Consider the following 15607-nt stretch of genomic DNA (forward strand, 5'->3'; position numbering starts at 1 on the left):
GGGGCCGCCTCTTCAGCGGACAGGAAGCTCGGCTCCGGCTCCCAGCCCTTCTCTCACTCCCGAGGGAATGCCCCGAAGGTGGCGTAAGTGGACCAGGCCAGAGCCCGTAGGGAGGTCACATCAGGGCTACTGAAAGGTGCCCCTAAACTAGCCCTCCAGTTGTGCTCAAGGTTTTTATTATTATTATTAACTTTTATTTTGAAAGTCTTTCAATCTACAGGAATAATGGAAGAACAGTATAACGATCCTTAGATGCCTTTCACCTAGGCCAGTGGTCGGCAAACTCATTAGTCAGCAGAGCCAAATATCAACAGTACAACGACTGAAATTTCTTTTGAGAGCCAAATTTTTTAAACTTAAACTATACAGGTAGGTATATTGTTATTAACTTAATTAGGGTACTCCTAAGCTGGCCTTTGCGAAAAACGTCCTCAATCTGATTGAGGTACGTTCGCGGAGGTTGACCCCTTCCAACTCTCCCATCCACACTCGTCTTGTATACTTGTTTCGTCTATCTCCTTTCGTTCATCCTCTCTATATGTCCAAACCATCTCAACATACCTTTCTCAATCCTAGACACTACATCTTCTTTCACTCCACAATGTTCCCTGTACGTGCGCGCCCGCACGTGGTATTTTGTGGAAGAGCCACACTCAAGGGGCCAAAGAGCCGCATGTGGCTCTCGAGCCGCGGTTTGCTGGCCACTGACCTAGACTGACTAATTAACACTTTGTCACCTCATTTGCTTTTCTCTTTTTCTTTCTTTCTTTTCTTTCTTTCTTTCTTTCTTTCTTTCTTTCTTTCTCTTTTCTCTTTCTCTCTCTCTCTCTCTCTCTCTCTCTCTCTCTCTCTCTCTCTCTCTCTCTTTTTTGACTGAACCACTTGCAAGTAGACTGTAGACATCATGATTCAACCCCCTAAGTACTTCAGCATTCAACAGCCAAGACAGACATTGTGCAGCACAATCCCAATAGAAGAGCCGTGCCTCAGAGAGTTAACAGGAATTCAGTAAGGTCCTGGAACACGCACTCCCTGTTTAAGTTTCCCCATGTATTGATGTTTGCATTTTTGTCACCCTGATCCAGGAACTACCAAGGTTCATGCATTGTGTTTGGTTAATATGTTGCTTTAATCCAGGGGTCAAGAAAGTTTCTGTAAAGGATCAGGCAGTAAATATCTTGGGCATTGTGGGTCATAGAGTCCCCGTTACAACTCCTCAAAGCTGCACTGTAGGATTAGAGCAGCCTGAGACACACGGAAAGGAATGGATGTGGACAGGTGCCAATAAAACTTTATTTACAAAGCAGGCATGGGCTGCTATGGGCTATATAATTTGCTAATCCCTGCTCTATCCTCCTTTCACCTATACTTCCTTTTTTGTTTGTTTTTCCTGACATTTAATCTCTGTGCACCAGCTCAGCTGTCTTATAGAACACCCCAAATTATGGATTTGTCTGATTGGTTCCCCATGATTAGATCCTGTTTTAGTTCTTCTGTTAGAGTATCTGCCTCCAATGGCATCACATCAGGAAATCCCAACTCAGTCACATAGGTGTAGTCACTTGGTTACCATGGGAATGTCAAATCTCTCTAGGAAAGGTGTCCTTTGTAATTCATCTCCAATCTATGCCCTGAGACTCTGAGACCATAAGAATATCCTGCTCCCCAACAGCCTGATATCTAACTAAAGGCCCAGTGCACGAAATCTGTGCACTGATTGGGTTCCTAGCAGCTGCTGGCTGGGGCCTCCCTCCCTTCCCCCGGCCGACCCTAACCCCTGGTCACACTCCCAGATGAACTCCCGGTTGAGGGGACAATTTGCATACTACGCTTTTATTATATAGGATAATGTCAGCACTCACCCGTGTTTCCTGAGTGGGTCAACTGGAACTCACTACATTTTAAGCTCCCTGAGAGGAGCCTTGTCTGTCTGGGTTCCAGAAGCAGTGAGTCCCTGGTGCACAGTATGACTTCTATGAATATGTACTGAGTGAAATGGTCTCTTCCTCTGCCATCTCTATCCCACTAAGCGTAAGGGTCATCCTGTCCACTCCCACTGGCAAAGAGCTCCCTGAATGCTGCTGCCAGCAGGTCACTTCCTGCCCACAGGCTCCCTGCTGAGTGAAATCCTGTGCCCCACCTCTGTCCTCCCATTCCCAGCACCATCTGAGGCTCTAGGCCAGCCGTGGGCAAACTACGGCCCACAGGCCAGATCCGGCCCATTTGAAATGAATAAAACTAAAAAAAAAAAAAAAAAGACCGTACCCTTTTATGTAATGATGTTTACTTTGAATTTATATTAGTTCACACAAACACTCCATCCATGCTTTTGTTCCGGCCCTCCGGTCCAATTTAAGAACCCATTGTGGCCCTCGAGTCAAAAAGTTTGCCCACCCCTGCTCTAGGCTCTTCTTCCACACTATGCCTTCCTGCTCACGATGCCTCTGTTTATTACTTGGCAGGAACGTCCTTCCCTCTACCCAAGTCTTTTCTTCAAAACCTGGTTCAATCCATCTCCCTCTGCATGCAAAGTGGCTCCTCCTCTTGGCTCTTACCACTCAGCCACTTGGTCATTGATCCCACTGGCTTAGACATCTTTTGCAATGTGATTGTGGGTGGCTATTTGACTCTGATACCTAACAGCACCCTGTAGGAAAGAACTCTATTTTTATCTCTTCCAGTCCCCCCCTACTGGTCCAACACAACACCCAGGGTGGTTCACCCATCATTCCTGATTGATCTCTGTTTGTTCTCTACTCTCTCTCTCTCTCTCAAGGGGAACCAACATTTAAATTCTAAGTGTTTAAGATCATTGTAATAGGAACGGCTAACACTTTTTTATTACGCGCCCTACCACTCTAAGTGCTTCACATATATTAGCTCATCTAATCTTCATAATGACTCTGCGAGGTCACCCAGAGGTCAAGAAACTGACCCAGGTTCACACAGCAAGCAGCGGAGTTGGAATCTGGACCCAGGCCGCGTGTCTGCAGGGCCTGCCCGCTTGGCCACACACTGCAGAGCACCAGTCACATTAGAAAGCCTCCCAGATTGCTGACAAAACTGGGCTTCACCCACACCCTGAGCATAGGAGATGAAAAAGGGTGGGAGAGTCCTGCCCCAAGGGGAAGTCTGTCTCAACATACTGATTAACCTCTACACCTGTCACAGAAAAGAATGGAGAGGAAAATCCTAGTGACCACATCTCTCCTGGGGCCCCACGTGGAGGAATGTTGATGGGGCTGTGGCCCACGGGGTAGCCTGGGCTACAGGAGGAGCCCGCCCTGGAGGTCGGTGCCAGGATGGGCATGATGCCAGTGTCCAGCTTTCCTTTTCCCTCAACCTCTTCCCTTTTACATAACTGAACAGAGGATCATGGTCTTAGTTTTCTAGAGTTGGTTCTGACAGTTCAGGAAAAGAATGAGCAGAGATTTTCACTTTTGTGGGAAAGACTGATCTTTTGAAGTGTGTACAACAACTTCCTTATGGTTCAAAACCAGACTAGAGAAACAACAAAGCCCACTCTATCTTTCTTGGTCATTTCTCGCGTGCCGGATTACAATAATGGCCAACTTTTATTGAGACATTATTAAATATGTGCTAGGCACTGTATTGAGTTCTTCATTTTCTCCAGAGTTTTCCATCTATACAGAGTTTCCCTTTGATGCAGGTGCTATCACTGTTCCCACTACCCACGTAAGGAAACTGAGGCTTGGTGAGTAAGCAGCTTCCTGGGGAAACACGGTAGGTAGTAGGTGGTGGGGTCAGTATTCAAACCCAGGCCTGCCTGGCCCAGAGCCCGCTGGCCTGAGCAACGTGGAGGGGCAGTGCAGAGAGTTCCCCTGGACCTTTTTCCTCGACACTTTGCCTACCCCACATCTCTTCTTCTAGGGAAGCCCTGTGGATGGGCTGGGTGTCAATCAAAGGCCCCCACCTGTCCCTCCACTTGAGTGGCCTGAGCCAGGCTGACCAATGGAGGAACTCCCAGCTCTAAGAGCGATGAGGTAGAGATTAGAAGCGGGAAAGAATCATTCTCCTGAGACGTGGGTATGCTCTAGCGGGCCACCTGCCCTGGAAAAAACCTGCCTTGGAATGAAATCCAAAAGACAAGGAGATAGAGACAGAACCTGACAAGAGCAACTGAACCCCTGAATCGGACATGCTCAGTTCCCTCTTGGACCCACAGTCAGCCAAGGCTAGTGCGAGGTGGACTCTGTCATGTGCAGCTAAAAGCCATGTGCCTACAATAGATGTCCAACATGTTCTTGGAAAACCCAAAATTGATCGGGTCTGGGACTGTCCATCTGTGGAAAGGGGGTGGATCCCGTCCCACCTACTAGTGTGCTAACCAGTTAATCTGGACGTTCTGCTATGACTCTAGCACAGATCTGCCAAATCCTGGCCTTCATCCCCTTTTCCAGACACTAACTACCACGGGTCATGCCTCACCTCTAAGTAGCTGCCATAGCTGTGAAGGAAGACCCTGGCCCTCACAATGTGTACAACCTCCCGTCTAAGCCTCTCCCTAGAACTGGCAGATACTGCAGCTCCTCCCCATTGTTCCCCAGAGCAGCCGGCAGCTTCCTCACTGGCCTTGCAGAGGCTTCTCTCTGGGAGAACTGCCACCCCACCCAGATATCTGCCGCGTGGAAATAAGGCAAACGGATAAAAGGCACCCACCCAGTGAGCCACAGCAGGCGAGGCAACCCCGCAATCAGTGTGCTGAGCACACTGTCCGCTTCTCAATGGGAAGCCAAACCACACAGAACCCTCCCGCCTCTGCCTGGTGAGCCCTGTAGAATGCACTCTGACGGTGGAGAGTGAGAAACCCATGAACAGGTAGCCAGGAGCAAAGAGAGAGACCTCAGGGAAGCGGGTATAATCCATTTTCTCAGAGCATAACTAAGTACCAAGTTGATGCATGTACAGACTCCCAGAACCTTAGTGCCTGAGCAAAGCAGTGTCCCACCAACAACCATGTAGAGCAGCAGTTCTCAACCTGTGGGTCACGACCCCTTTGGTGGTCGAACGACCCTTTCACAGGGGTTGCCTAAGACCATCCTGCATATCAGATATTTACATTGCGATTCATAACAGTAGCAACATTACAGTTATGAAGTAGCAACAAAAATAATTTTATGGTTGGGTCACAACATGAGGAACTGTATTTAAAGTGCCAGAAGGTTGAGAACCACTGGTGCAGAGCCTCTTGAGATATTAAACTCTTGGGAGTCTCTGATCCTCTTGGTGCTTTGGGAAAAAACCCATCTAAATATGGCAATAATCAATCTTTAAATGATTAGTCACTGCAATATCAATAGTGCTTCAGGGGGCTCTTGCTGTACATAGAACATTTAATCATTGTTGCTAAGAGAGTCCGTATTCAGCCCTGAAATCTGATTCCTTTTAGTATCAGCATCATTACAAATCCCTGGTCTTAGATGTTTGTTTTCCAAATCAAACTCAATGACCAGGCACTCATCTAGATAGCTCTGTGTGAAAGACACAAGGTTAACTCTTGGTGACGTTCTCCATCCTCTGAAACCGGAACCTCACTGGGTTGCATAGGGCTCCTTGGAAGGGGGGGTGGGAGGGTGATAGCAGAGATGGGGCTGTGTGCCCTGCATGGCCAAAGGGGCCACTGGATGTAGTCACAGACTTCATGGCCAAGCCCAGGGCTCTGAACCAAACATGGAGTTCCCAAAGGTTAGAACAGTTGGCACTATTCGGATCCCAGAACACTTCCATGCCCCAAGGGAGGAATGGATTGAGATCTTATTATGAGAACCTGACTCATCTGAGGAAAATTGGCTTCTGGGTTTTCCACGATCCTTTCTGGGTCTCTGCAGTTCTCAGGAGCAATTAGACAACTTCACCTGTGTGTGTGTGGCGGGGGGCGGGGGGGGGGGGAGGGGGGGCGGGATGCAGCAAATCATCAAGGGCAGGCACGGATCTTCCTGTTCTTGTGATCAGTGTATCTTGTCCTCTTTGCCTTCAGTGTATGTAACAAGATGTGTTTGGATTAACACTGAAAATGCCCTCCAGTCTCCATAAAAAAGTACATATTTGTCCCTGCTCTGCCCCTCCACTATCTCCCTCTCTATTTCTGGCTGAGGGCACCAATGCCCTTATTTTGTCTTATTGTGACCTTTGCTGGGCAGATGTAAGATACCACCCCTGAAAAGTCCCCTGGACAGCACCACTCAGGTGAAGGTTCTGAACACGGAATGATGCGAAATCAAGTCTGTCCTTCTACCCCTTCAGCATCTCCAGCTCCCTCCTCTGCTCCACCAACTCCCACTGCCTAAGGCCATTCCCTAACACTCTTGCCTGGACAACTGCTCCCAGACTGGTCTCATCCTCTGTGGTCTTCGATGCTTCAAACCCTCTCTTTATGTCAGTGGTTCTCAACCTTCCTAATGCTGCGACCCTTTAATACAGTTCCTCATGTTGTGGTGACCCCTAACCATAAAATTATTTTCCTTGCTACTTCATAACTTTAATTTTGCTACTGTTATGAATCGTAATGTAAATATCTGATATGCAGGATGTATTTTCATTGTTACAAATTGAATGTAATTAAAGCATAGTGATTAATCACAAAAACAATATGTAATTATATATGTGTTTTCCGATGGTCATAGGCAGCCCCTGTGAAAGGGTCGTTCGACCCCCAAAGGGGCCGCGACCCACAGGTTGAGAACTGCTGCTTTATGTATTTGGAGCAATAGTGGATCTTCCCAAAACGTAACTCTGATCACATTCTTCTGCTGAGGACCATTCAACCATTCCCTGCCCTCTGAGTCGAATCCATGACATTTGCAATTTGGCCTCTGCCTGCACAACCCTTAGACACCCTATGGGATGCTCTTTTTTAAGGACTTAACTTTGGAGCTATTTCCAAGGTTGTATATGTAGTACAGTGCTTTCAGTTCTCAAAATAGCCCCCTGATGTGTTTTGAGGTAAAAGGTGGTACATGTATATCATGGAATGCCATGTGCAAAAGAAAAGCAATATAGTAAAATATTAGCAATGTTACCTCAACCATCGGTGGTGTTGGAAAATTTTACTTTATCCTTTATGCTTTTCTATATTGTTGAGATATTTACAAGGAGCATATATTACTTAGAGAAAACAGGCAGTTTTCCTTTTTTAAAAGTTGCTAGGTGAGCCCTGGTCAGGTAGCTCAGTTGGTTAGAGCATCATCCTGATACTCCAAAGTTGCAGGTTTGATCCCCAGTCAGGTCACATACAAGAAACCAATGAATGCCTAAATAAGTGAAATAATCTCTCTCTCTCTCTCTCTCTCTCTCTCTTTCTCTCTCGCGCGCGCCCTCCCCCCTCCCTCCCTCTCAAAAAAAAATTTTAATTGCTAGCCAACCCATGGTGTATGTGTGTGTGTTCTATCCTTTTAAAAAAAAAAAAAAATCAACATATTTTTATTGATTCCAGAGAGGAAGGGAGAGGGAGAAAGAGAGATAGAAACATCAATGATGAGAGAGAACCACCGATCAGCTGCCTCCAGGAGGCCCCCTACTGGGGATCCAGCCTACAACCCAGGCATGTGCCCTTGATCGGAATCGAATCTGGGACCTTTCAGTCTGCAGGCAGATGGCATTTTCAGTCAGGGCCAGTGTGCTCTGTCCTTAGACAGTTCCTTACATGTAGTGGACTAGCTTCCCTGTCCCGCGCCCCCCCCCCCAATCTACATGCTGTCCCACGGGAGTTCCTGAAATGGGCTGGGTTGCACTTTCCTCATCTGCCAATACCTATGTCACAGGGTGTGGAGTTTGTGGTGAGTGTGTGAATATTAAATAACGTGCTGTGTCTCGAGTGTAACGGATACTTTTAAGCACTAGGGCGTCGCTGTTCTCCCATGCTTCCGACCACCTCTCCCTTCCCCCACCCCAGCTGAGCTCCGAGCACTGCTCCTGGCTGTGGGGAGGGCGGCTGGAGTGCCCAGGAGAGGGCTTGACCACCCAGAACCAAGGCCTTTTTACTTCGAGTACATGACCAAGGCCTTGAACTCCTGACTTTCATTTGCAAGGCTAGGCCCTCAGCTGACCACAGCCATCCACCAATAATGCCCGCCTAGACTGGACCCACCCAGCTGACCAGAGCATCTTCAGAAATCGTGAAAAAGTGATCCTTATTTTGAGCCACCGAGTTTTAAGGTCACTCATCACTGGGCGACAAGTAACAGATATGAGGCATCTGGGTTTTTAATAAATAATTTTCCCCATCAAGTCTACAGCATGATACATGTACTTATGATACTTAACACAGTTCTGTTTTGATTTTGCATTGTATAAACGTTTGCTGTTGGTGTACAGGATGCAATTGATTCGGGGACTTTGAACCTTGCTCCATCTGTTAGTCTAACAATTTGTCTGGATTTTCTCTTGGGTCTCCTCTGGAGAAAATCATTATTTGCAATGTGATCCGTGTGCTAATGGTCAGTATCTACTGCACTAACTGAGGTGCGGGCGGCAGCCCCACCCAGAGCTGCTTACTGAGTTCTCACCGCAGAGTCAGTGCCCTCTCGCCGGTCCTACAGAGACACGGAGACTCCCGGTGCCCCCAATAGGCCCTTCAGTTCCGGGCATGTGGGGTTCCCCTTGTAGGCAGGCAGTTTGGGGAAGGGCCCTGACGCTGTCACATTACTGATCTCTTCTTTCTTCTGTTCTTTGTCTCCCATCCTGTTCACTCTGGTTTCCTTCTGCTACCCACATAATCCTCTCTCTCTCTCTCTCTCTCTCTCTCTCTCTCTCTCTCTCTCTCTCTCCCCCTCTCTCTCTCTCTCTCTCCCCTCCACCCCCACATTAATTCTCTGCCCTGTTTCTTCCAGTTCTGGGCCAAGCACAGCACCCAAAGAACAGAAAATGAAACTGCAATTTCAAATCATCACTTCAAATCACACTTGCGAAGTCCCCATCCCTGCCTAATGCCACAGGCTGGCAGGGATTTCCCACCAGAGAAAGCCAGATGGAATCCCCCTAAAGGTGATTATGGGCCTCCACCCTCCTGGACGGTCCCCGTGAAAGCAGCAGAGTGCAGAGGTGTCCCCAAAAAACGCCCACAGCCCTAAAAACACCAAGGCGTCCCTTCTGTGGGAGATCTGTGCATGGGGTGCACAGAAGCAAGGAGGCAGGTCAGCCGGGCACCCGGAGAATAGGCCCAGAGGGTCATTCTAAGTCCCCAGAGTTCTAAAGATGACGCAAAGTTTTAGCCAGTGCCTGGTAATCTGGCCTGGCTGCCCCCCTATTCTCTGCTTTCCTTGTTTCCACCACAGAACCCCAAAATCCGGGAGCAGGAATCCCTCCAAGTCACCCCAAGGGCCATGTTCTCCCACCTGCGTGCTTTCTGCAGCTTCCTGGCTGGAAGCCAGTCCCTCCCCACCTCTCACCCCTCCCTCTCACCCCTCCCTCTCACGGCCCTCTCTTTCTCACCCCTCTCTCTCACTGCCCCCTCCCTCTCAGCCCTCCCTCTCACCGCCCCTTCTCCAGTGGCCCCAAAATGGCACCTGGCTTTCTGTGAGGCTTACCTAGACAGGCCTTTGTCTTGAAAAGATGCTTGACTGCCCCACACTCATGCTCAGCCCAGCTTACCTACCCTCCGCACCCACCACACCGCCAGAGGCAGAGCCGGCTCTCCCTCCCTACTGAGCTCTCTGACCCCAGGACGCCATCCTCACCCCATCCTCACTCGGGCTTGAAGTGACTCTGTCACCTGCCCGTGACCGAAGCAACAGGAACTGGGACAATCCAAGCTGCGGTGTTGTGATGACACACATTCCTGACAGAAGGGGTTTCATTCAGTGGGGGGTGCAGTTCTGGGAAACGTGCTTTGGGTTCAGGGGAGCCAACCCCCCAGCAGCCTGCCACCTCATAACCCCGGCCTGGGGCCGCTCTGTCCTGACCTATAGCCACCTCTCCCCAGCCGCTGTCTCACTCTCTCCCTGGGCACCGGGAGAACGGACCGCCCACACGGGAGGGTTATCAGCTGAAGGTTCAACAGAGACACCAACCGCGTGGCCTACAGCCAAAAGGACTGTGCCCTAGGGCTGGGAAATGGGGGGAGGGGTCCCTGGGCAGATGGCTCATCAGTCCTCCACATCCAGAAAAGGAGCCGCTAATACAAGGATGGTGAGAGCACAACTCTCCCCATGGTATCGCTCGGGGTACTGACACCATCTCAAAGTGCTGGTGTCAGAGGTTAAAACTGCCAAATGGATGAGGTAGTTGTGAAAGGAGGAGAGGAGACACTGTGCCATGTTAGAGGGTGTGGGTGGCTCCACCTCACACTGTCCCCTCCAGGAGAAACAGCTGTCTCCACATACAACCCCTGGGATCAGCACCGATTCTCCCTAAAAGGCAGTCCAGTGGAGGAAGCCCAGTGTAGGTGCGCAGGGGGGACTGCTGGAGATGTGCATACTTTTAATTTCAAGAGTCATTAGTGTCCATTGCATACAAGAGCCAGAAGAAGGTGGAAATCAGGGTTATTATTCCTCTGAGGAATCTACTTATATAAAAACCATGGGTGGTGTTCATCACATATGGACAAACAGCCAGCGACCAAGCGGAAGGAAGTTGTTCCTACAGGGGTTGTCTTGGCAACGGCTGCGCCCTCCCCCAAGCTGTTTCCTGGAGCTGTTTCCTGTAAGGGTGGAATTTGAGGCAGGAACCCGCCCTGGGGAGCGTGGAGGCAGATCTTTCTCAAGTGTGCCACTCCAGCACGGGGTGAACCTGAGTGGGGCGGCTGAAAGGCTTAGAAAAGACAGACAGGCCGAAGCCGGTTTGGCTCAGTGGATAGAGTGTCGGCCTGCGGACTGAAGGGTCCCGGGTTCGATTCCGGTCAAGGGCATGTACCTGGGTTGTGGGCACTTCCCCAGTGGGGGATGTGCAGGAGGCAGCTGATCGATGTTTCTCTCTCATCGATGTTTCTAACTCTCTGTCCCTCTCCCGTCCTCTCTGTAAAAAATCAATAAAATATATTAAAAAAAAAAAAAAAAGAAAAGCCAGACAGGAGAATGAAAGCTGGGTCTTGGTGGGACGCTGCTTCTCTGAGAGACATTGACCACGCCCACAGTCATGCCTTTATTTTATCGCAGATGCTAAGAGGCAAAGTAAGGGCGTGACCAAGATGTTTACAAACATTCTCCTGGGTTTCAATCCTACTCAACTACATGCACCTGAACTCTATCAAGCCCACATCACTCAGGCACGTGGGGCCACGTGTTGGGACCGTAGGTTCAAGCTTACAACTACAGCTTTTGGCTATAATTGTGCTGGGAGGGCCCTGCCCTCCAAGCTGGGACCTTCACGTGGCAATGAGAGGACTGGGTCCTCTCATCAGTCCAAGGCTTGAACCTGTCCAAAACACTGTAGCGGCTCCCCACAGTAAAGTTTTAATTGTGTTTCTTTGTTACTGATGTTGTGGCCCACCCCATAACAAAGAAACAAAGGAAAATTTCCCCATCGGATTTCTGAATAGTATTACTCCTTTGGGAATGCCGTGTCATAAATTAAAATTGAAAATGGGTGCAATCATCATGCTATTGAGAAAGCTCAATAGTAAAGGGGTCTTTGTAATGGTACCAGATTTATTATCAAAAGATTACGACCTAACATTATCGATGCTGAAGTATTAACAGGATCTGCAGAGAGAGAGGCTGTTCTGATTCCAAGAATTAATTTGTCCCCATCTGACACTGGCCTCCCATTTAAATCGATTCGACGACGGTTTCCCATGATGCCAGCATTTGTGATGACTATTAATAAATCACAAGGACAAACTCTAGACAGAGTAGGCATGTTTCTACCTGAACCCGTTTTTGCACATGGTCATTTATATGTTGCTTTCTCTCGAGTTTGAAGAGTATGTGATGTTACAGTTAAAGTTCTAAGTACTTCATCACAAGGGAAATTAGTCAAGCACTCTGAAAGTGTTTTCACTCTTAATGTGGTGTACAGGGAGATATTAGAATAAGTTTAATCACTTTATCAGTCATTATTTGCATCATTGTTGTTTTTATAGCATGTTATGGTTGTTTTCATATCATGTTTTTGTCGTTTTTATATCATGCCTCTGTTGTTATATCCTTTTGTTACTGTTTATTAATAAATTGATATATGATTTTCATATACATTTTACTAATTTCCTTTCATCTCTCACATTTCTATTATAGAGAAAGGACAAATAGCAATATTAAAATATATCCGCTAATTAATTCCCTTTTTTAAAAAAAATATATATTTTATTTTTTTACAGAGAGGAAGGGAGAGCGATAGAGAGTTAGAAACATCGATGAGAGAGAAACATCGATCAGCTGCCTCCTGCACACTCCCTACTGGGGATGTGTCCGCAACCAAGGTACATGCCCTTGACTGGAATCGAACCCAGGACCCTTGAGTCCGCAGGCCGATGTTCTATCCACTGAGCCAAACTGGTTAGGGAAATTAATTCCTTTTTAATGTGCACGAATTTTGTGCACCGGGCTACTAGTATTGAAGATTGGCAATATTCACTCTAAGTCAGTAATATTACATATTATCCACTAGAGGGCAGAGTGTGGAGTATGACTTGTAGGATGGTGGGACACACTGTGGGAGACTTCTAAGGCATTAGATTAGATGCTCACTCTAGTTTGGCTGATAGAAAATGGATTGACTTAGCATTCCCACAGATGAATGTGGAGGGAGGAGAAATCAGTGTGGACTTAAACCAAAATAAACCAACAAAACCCACCAAGACCCAAGGAAGAAAGCCAGTATCCTGGCACATTTGTTGGATGTGACAGACTGGGGAAGATGAGACCCAGAAAACGGTGCCAAATCCAAGGCCCCCCAAATGCAGGTGTGTTCATCACACATCACAGAGGGGCCCTGTGTCTAATCGTTCATCAAACGCGTTAAGAGGAAATGGAGCATTAGCGGTGAGCTTCTTCAAGTGTAATTTCCTCTAAGAGAAATTTATGGCCTGCACTTACTCTCCATTAGAGTGCGTCTAACTTCTTTTATTCGTTTATTCATCAAGACAGCCCTGGGTTCAGGCCAGCCCTGGGAACCCGCAGGCCATCGGGAAAGGGACCTCGGGGGGCTCTCCTCCTGGTCCAGTGGAGTTTTCCAGATCACAGCAGGAGCAGCCGTGGTGCGTTTGCAGGAAGTGTTCAGGTATTCCCCAAAAGGCCATTCACAGCACCAGCCCCAGGGGCTACACTGGCTATAAAATGAACATCTGAAATGTACTCTGAAATGAAATGATTTTCTGTTTGCCATATGAGGTTTGTGATTGCCTCTCCAAAAGCATTGCTTCTATTGCTTTTATGGCCAGGTTCAATTTCTTGTGTAGTGATGTAATAAAGGGGTGATTTAGAACTGGGAGCGAGGACTTCTGAATCAATGAGCAGATGTATCCCTCACCTGCTGCCCCCTCGCCCCGTGACACTGGGCTCATTTCCCGATTTCCAAGCCACCCGCGAAGTCCCAAAACTGGGGACACAGGCACAGCTGTTCCTCTCTTTACCATGGAGGCCCTACCCCTGCTGAAGAGAGCACCCCAAGCCCTACTCTGGGCTTTCTCGGGATCTGTGGGGCGCATCACTCTTTCTGTGAATAATGGAACTTTAAGGTTATCGTGATGAAAGTGAAACACACCTGATATTTACAATTCCCCTTTGGGGACTGGAATGAGGAAAGAACATCTTACCTTGTCTTAAGGATATTCAGAAACTGCAAAATTTCTGAAAACTGGATCAGTCTGAGAGCTCGTAAAAATCTCAAACCTGGGAAGAGAAATGAGATAGAGACGCGTTACTTTCAGCGGGTGGTGATGTTCGCACCGTGTGATTTACACCTGTCAGGGGCGAGGGGAGATGAAGCCGTGGCAGGAGATTCAACTGCCCGCACTTTGGACATAGTCCTTCATCCCGATTCTTCGCTGGTTTCATCTCAGCTGCTGATCGGAGTCGTTAAAGGGAGCTGTTTGGAGCCCCTGAGAAGGAAGGTCCGGCGGGAGGCCGTTTAAGGAGGTCTCTCCCGTGCCCACCTGAGGCAGTGTTTCAGAGTTACCTTATCGCCAGAGGGGATTTTGTCACTGAAAATGACTGGGAATAGCTCAGCGCCACCCTCGTAACCCTTATGCTAAGAGCAGATTAGGAACAAATCTGATAACCTGATGTCTGATGGATTTCTAAGTCTCCGTCCTGACACAATGAAGAGTACTGGCCACTGCGCTATCTCTTTTCTAAGCTCGCACACCCCATCACTTCAGGATTCGAAAGTCTGTAATGCCACTCCTGCCAAGTGTCAAGACAAACGTTCCTCCTTTCTAAATCAGCAACCTGTCGTGGATGGAGAACAAGCCAGTGTTTCCAGGTGGCAGAAGCGAGAGGAAACAGGGGAAAGAAATACAACCAAGGATGAAAGAAAATTCAAATTACTGTTGTGTTTTGCTGGCCAAGGGCAAATATATATTTCCACTGAGAGCAGATCTGTGAGTCAGAAACTTTCTGAGTCCCTGGTGGGTTTTAATGCTTGGCCTGCATGCAAGAACTGGCTTACCGATGGCCAAGGGTTTGAGACACTGTTCAAGGTCACGTCCTCTCCTAAGGGGGTTTCCTTTTGCAGATTCCCCTAAAGCATTTCATTCAGTGCCTTGAAGCGCTGTGTGCCGCTGAGCGCCAAGCGAGCTAAGTTGTTGACAGTGGGAGACGTTTTCTGCCCCATATGTGAGGCAGTAAGGGGGCATCTAATGCGCAGTGACGAGAAGAAGCGGTAGTGAGTCGCTAGACACCCAGGATGAATCAAAGAAAACAGACAGACCGGACGTTCCCCCTAAACAGCTCCCCACTGGCCCAGTTAGGTCACTCCTTGTTCAGGCATAAGGTGCCAAGGAAAAGCTCATTGAAAGCCCATGGGCGTGGAAGGGTTCCTACTGCACAAAAGGGAAGAAAGGACAATGGCTCAAAGGGAAAACTTCTCATCTGACTAGGATTCACCTTCGTGAAGAAATGATTTTTTCAGAAAAAATCGCCTTCTATTTTAAATGATGTTTATATTGGGTGTTGGTGGTTGTTTTTTTAACAAAAAAGTGCAGAGATGAGAAGGGTGCTGATGAAATGAAAAGACTCGGGAGTCCGAAGCAGAGGCCAAGCCACACTGATGAGAGGCTGGCGTAACTGCTAAAAACTGAGCTTGATGCGAGGTCAAAACCGAGACGTCATCCCAGAAGCAGGGACAATGGGGCCAGGGAGGGACAACATGACACTTAAGAAAAGATCAATGGAGAGAAGACCACAGAGACCCAGCCTGGGAATAAAATGTGTTCCAGAGGGAAGTATAGGCGAGATCATCAGTTCAGCCAGGACATCATAGGAACGTACTTTCTAGATGTGAAAAAAATGACTCAAAGGGAAAATGGGTGGCAGGCTCTTAGAAACCAATGCTGTGAAGTATGACTTTGTTTCCTGTAAATATCAAGCATTAAAATAAAGTAAAAAATAAAGTGTCCAGGTGGGGGGAGGGTTACCATTAACGCAACTCAAATCATATTGTGCACTGTCAACTTAAATGACACTCAGGCAGCACCCAGAATTTTAGGCCCAGA

General features: G+C 48.0%; 1 protein-coding gene across 27 annotated transcripts in view; it reads right to left on the minus strand.

The window, feature by feature from the left end:
* Nucleotides 1–15607, minus strand: part of KCNMA1 (potassium calcium-activated channel subfamily M alpha 1) — a 686992-nt gene that overhangs the window by 221249 nt on the left and 450136 nt on the right. For all 27 annotated transcript variants that reach the window (XM_036337223.1, XM_036337220.1, XM_036337215.1 and 24 more), the window contains one exon: nucleotides 13709–13784. In XM_036337223.1, coding sequence (XP_036193116.1) covers nucleotides 13709–13784 — 76 coding nt within the window. The remainder of the gene's footprint in view (nucleotides 1–13708; nucleotides 13785–15607) is intronic.

Source organism: Myotis myotis, unplaced genomic scaffold (assembly GCF_014108235.1).
Source record: "Myotis myotis isolate mMyoMyo1 unplaced genomic scaffold, mMyoMyo1.p scaffold_m19_p_15, whole genome shotgun sequence".
Classification (NCBI taxonomy): Eukaryota; Metazoa; Chordata; class Mammalia; order Chiroptera; family Vespertilionidae; genus Myotis; species Myotis myotis.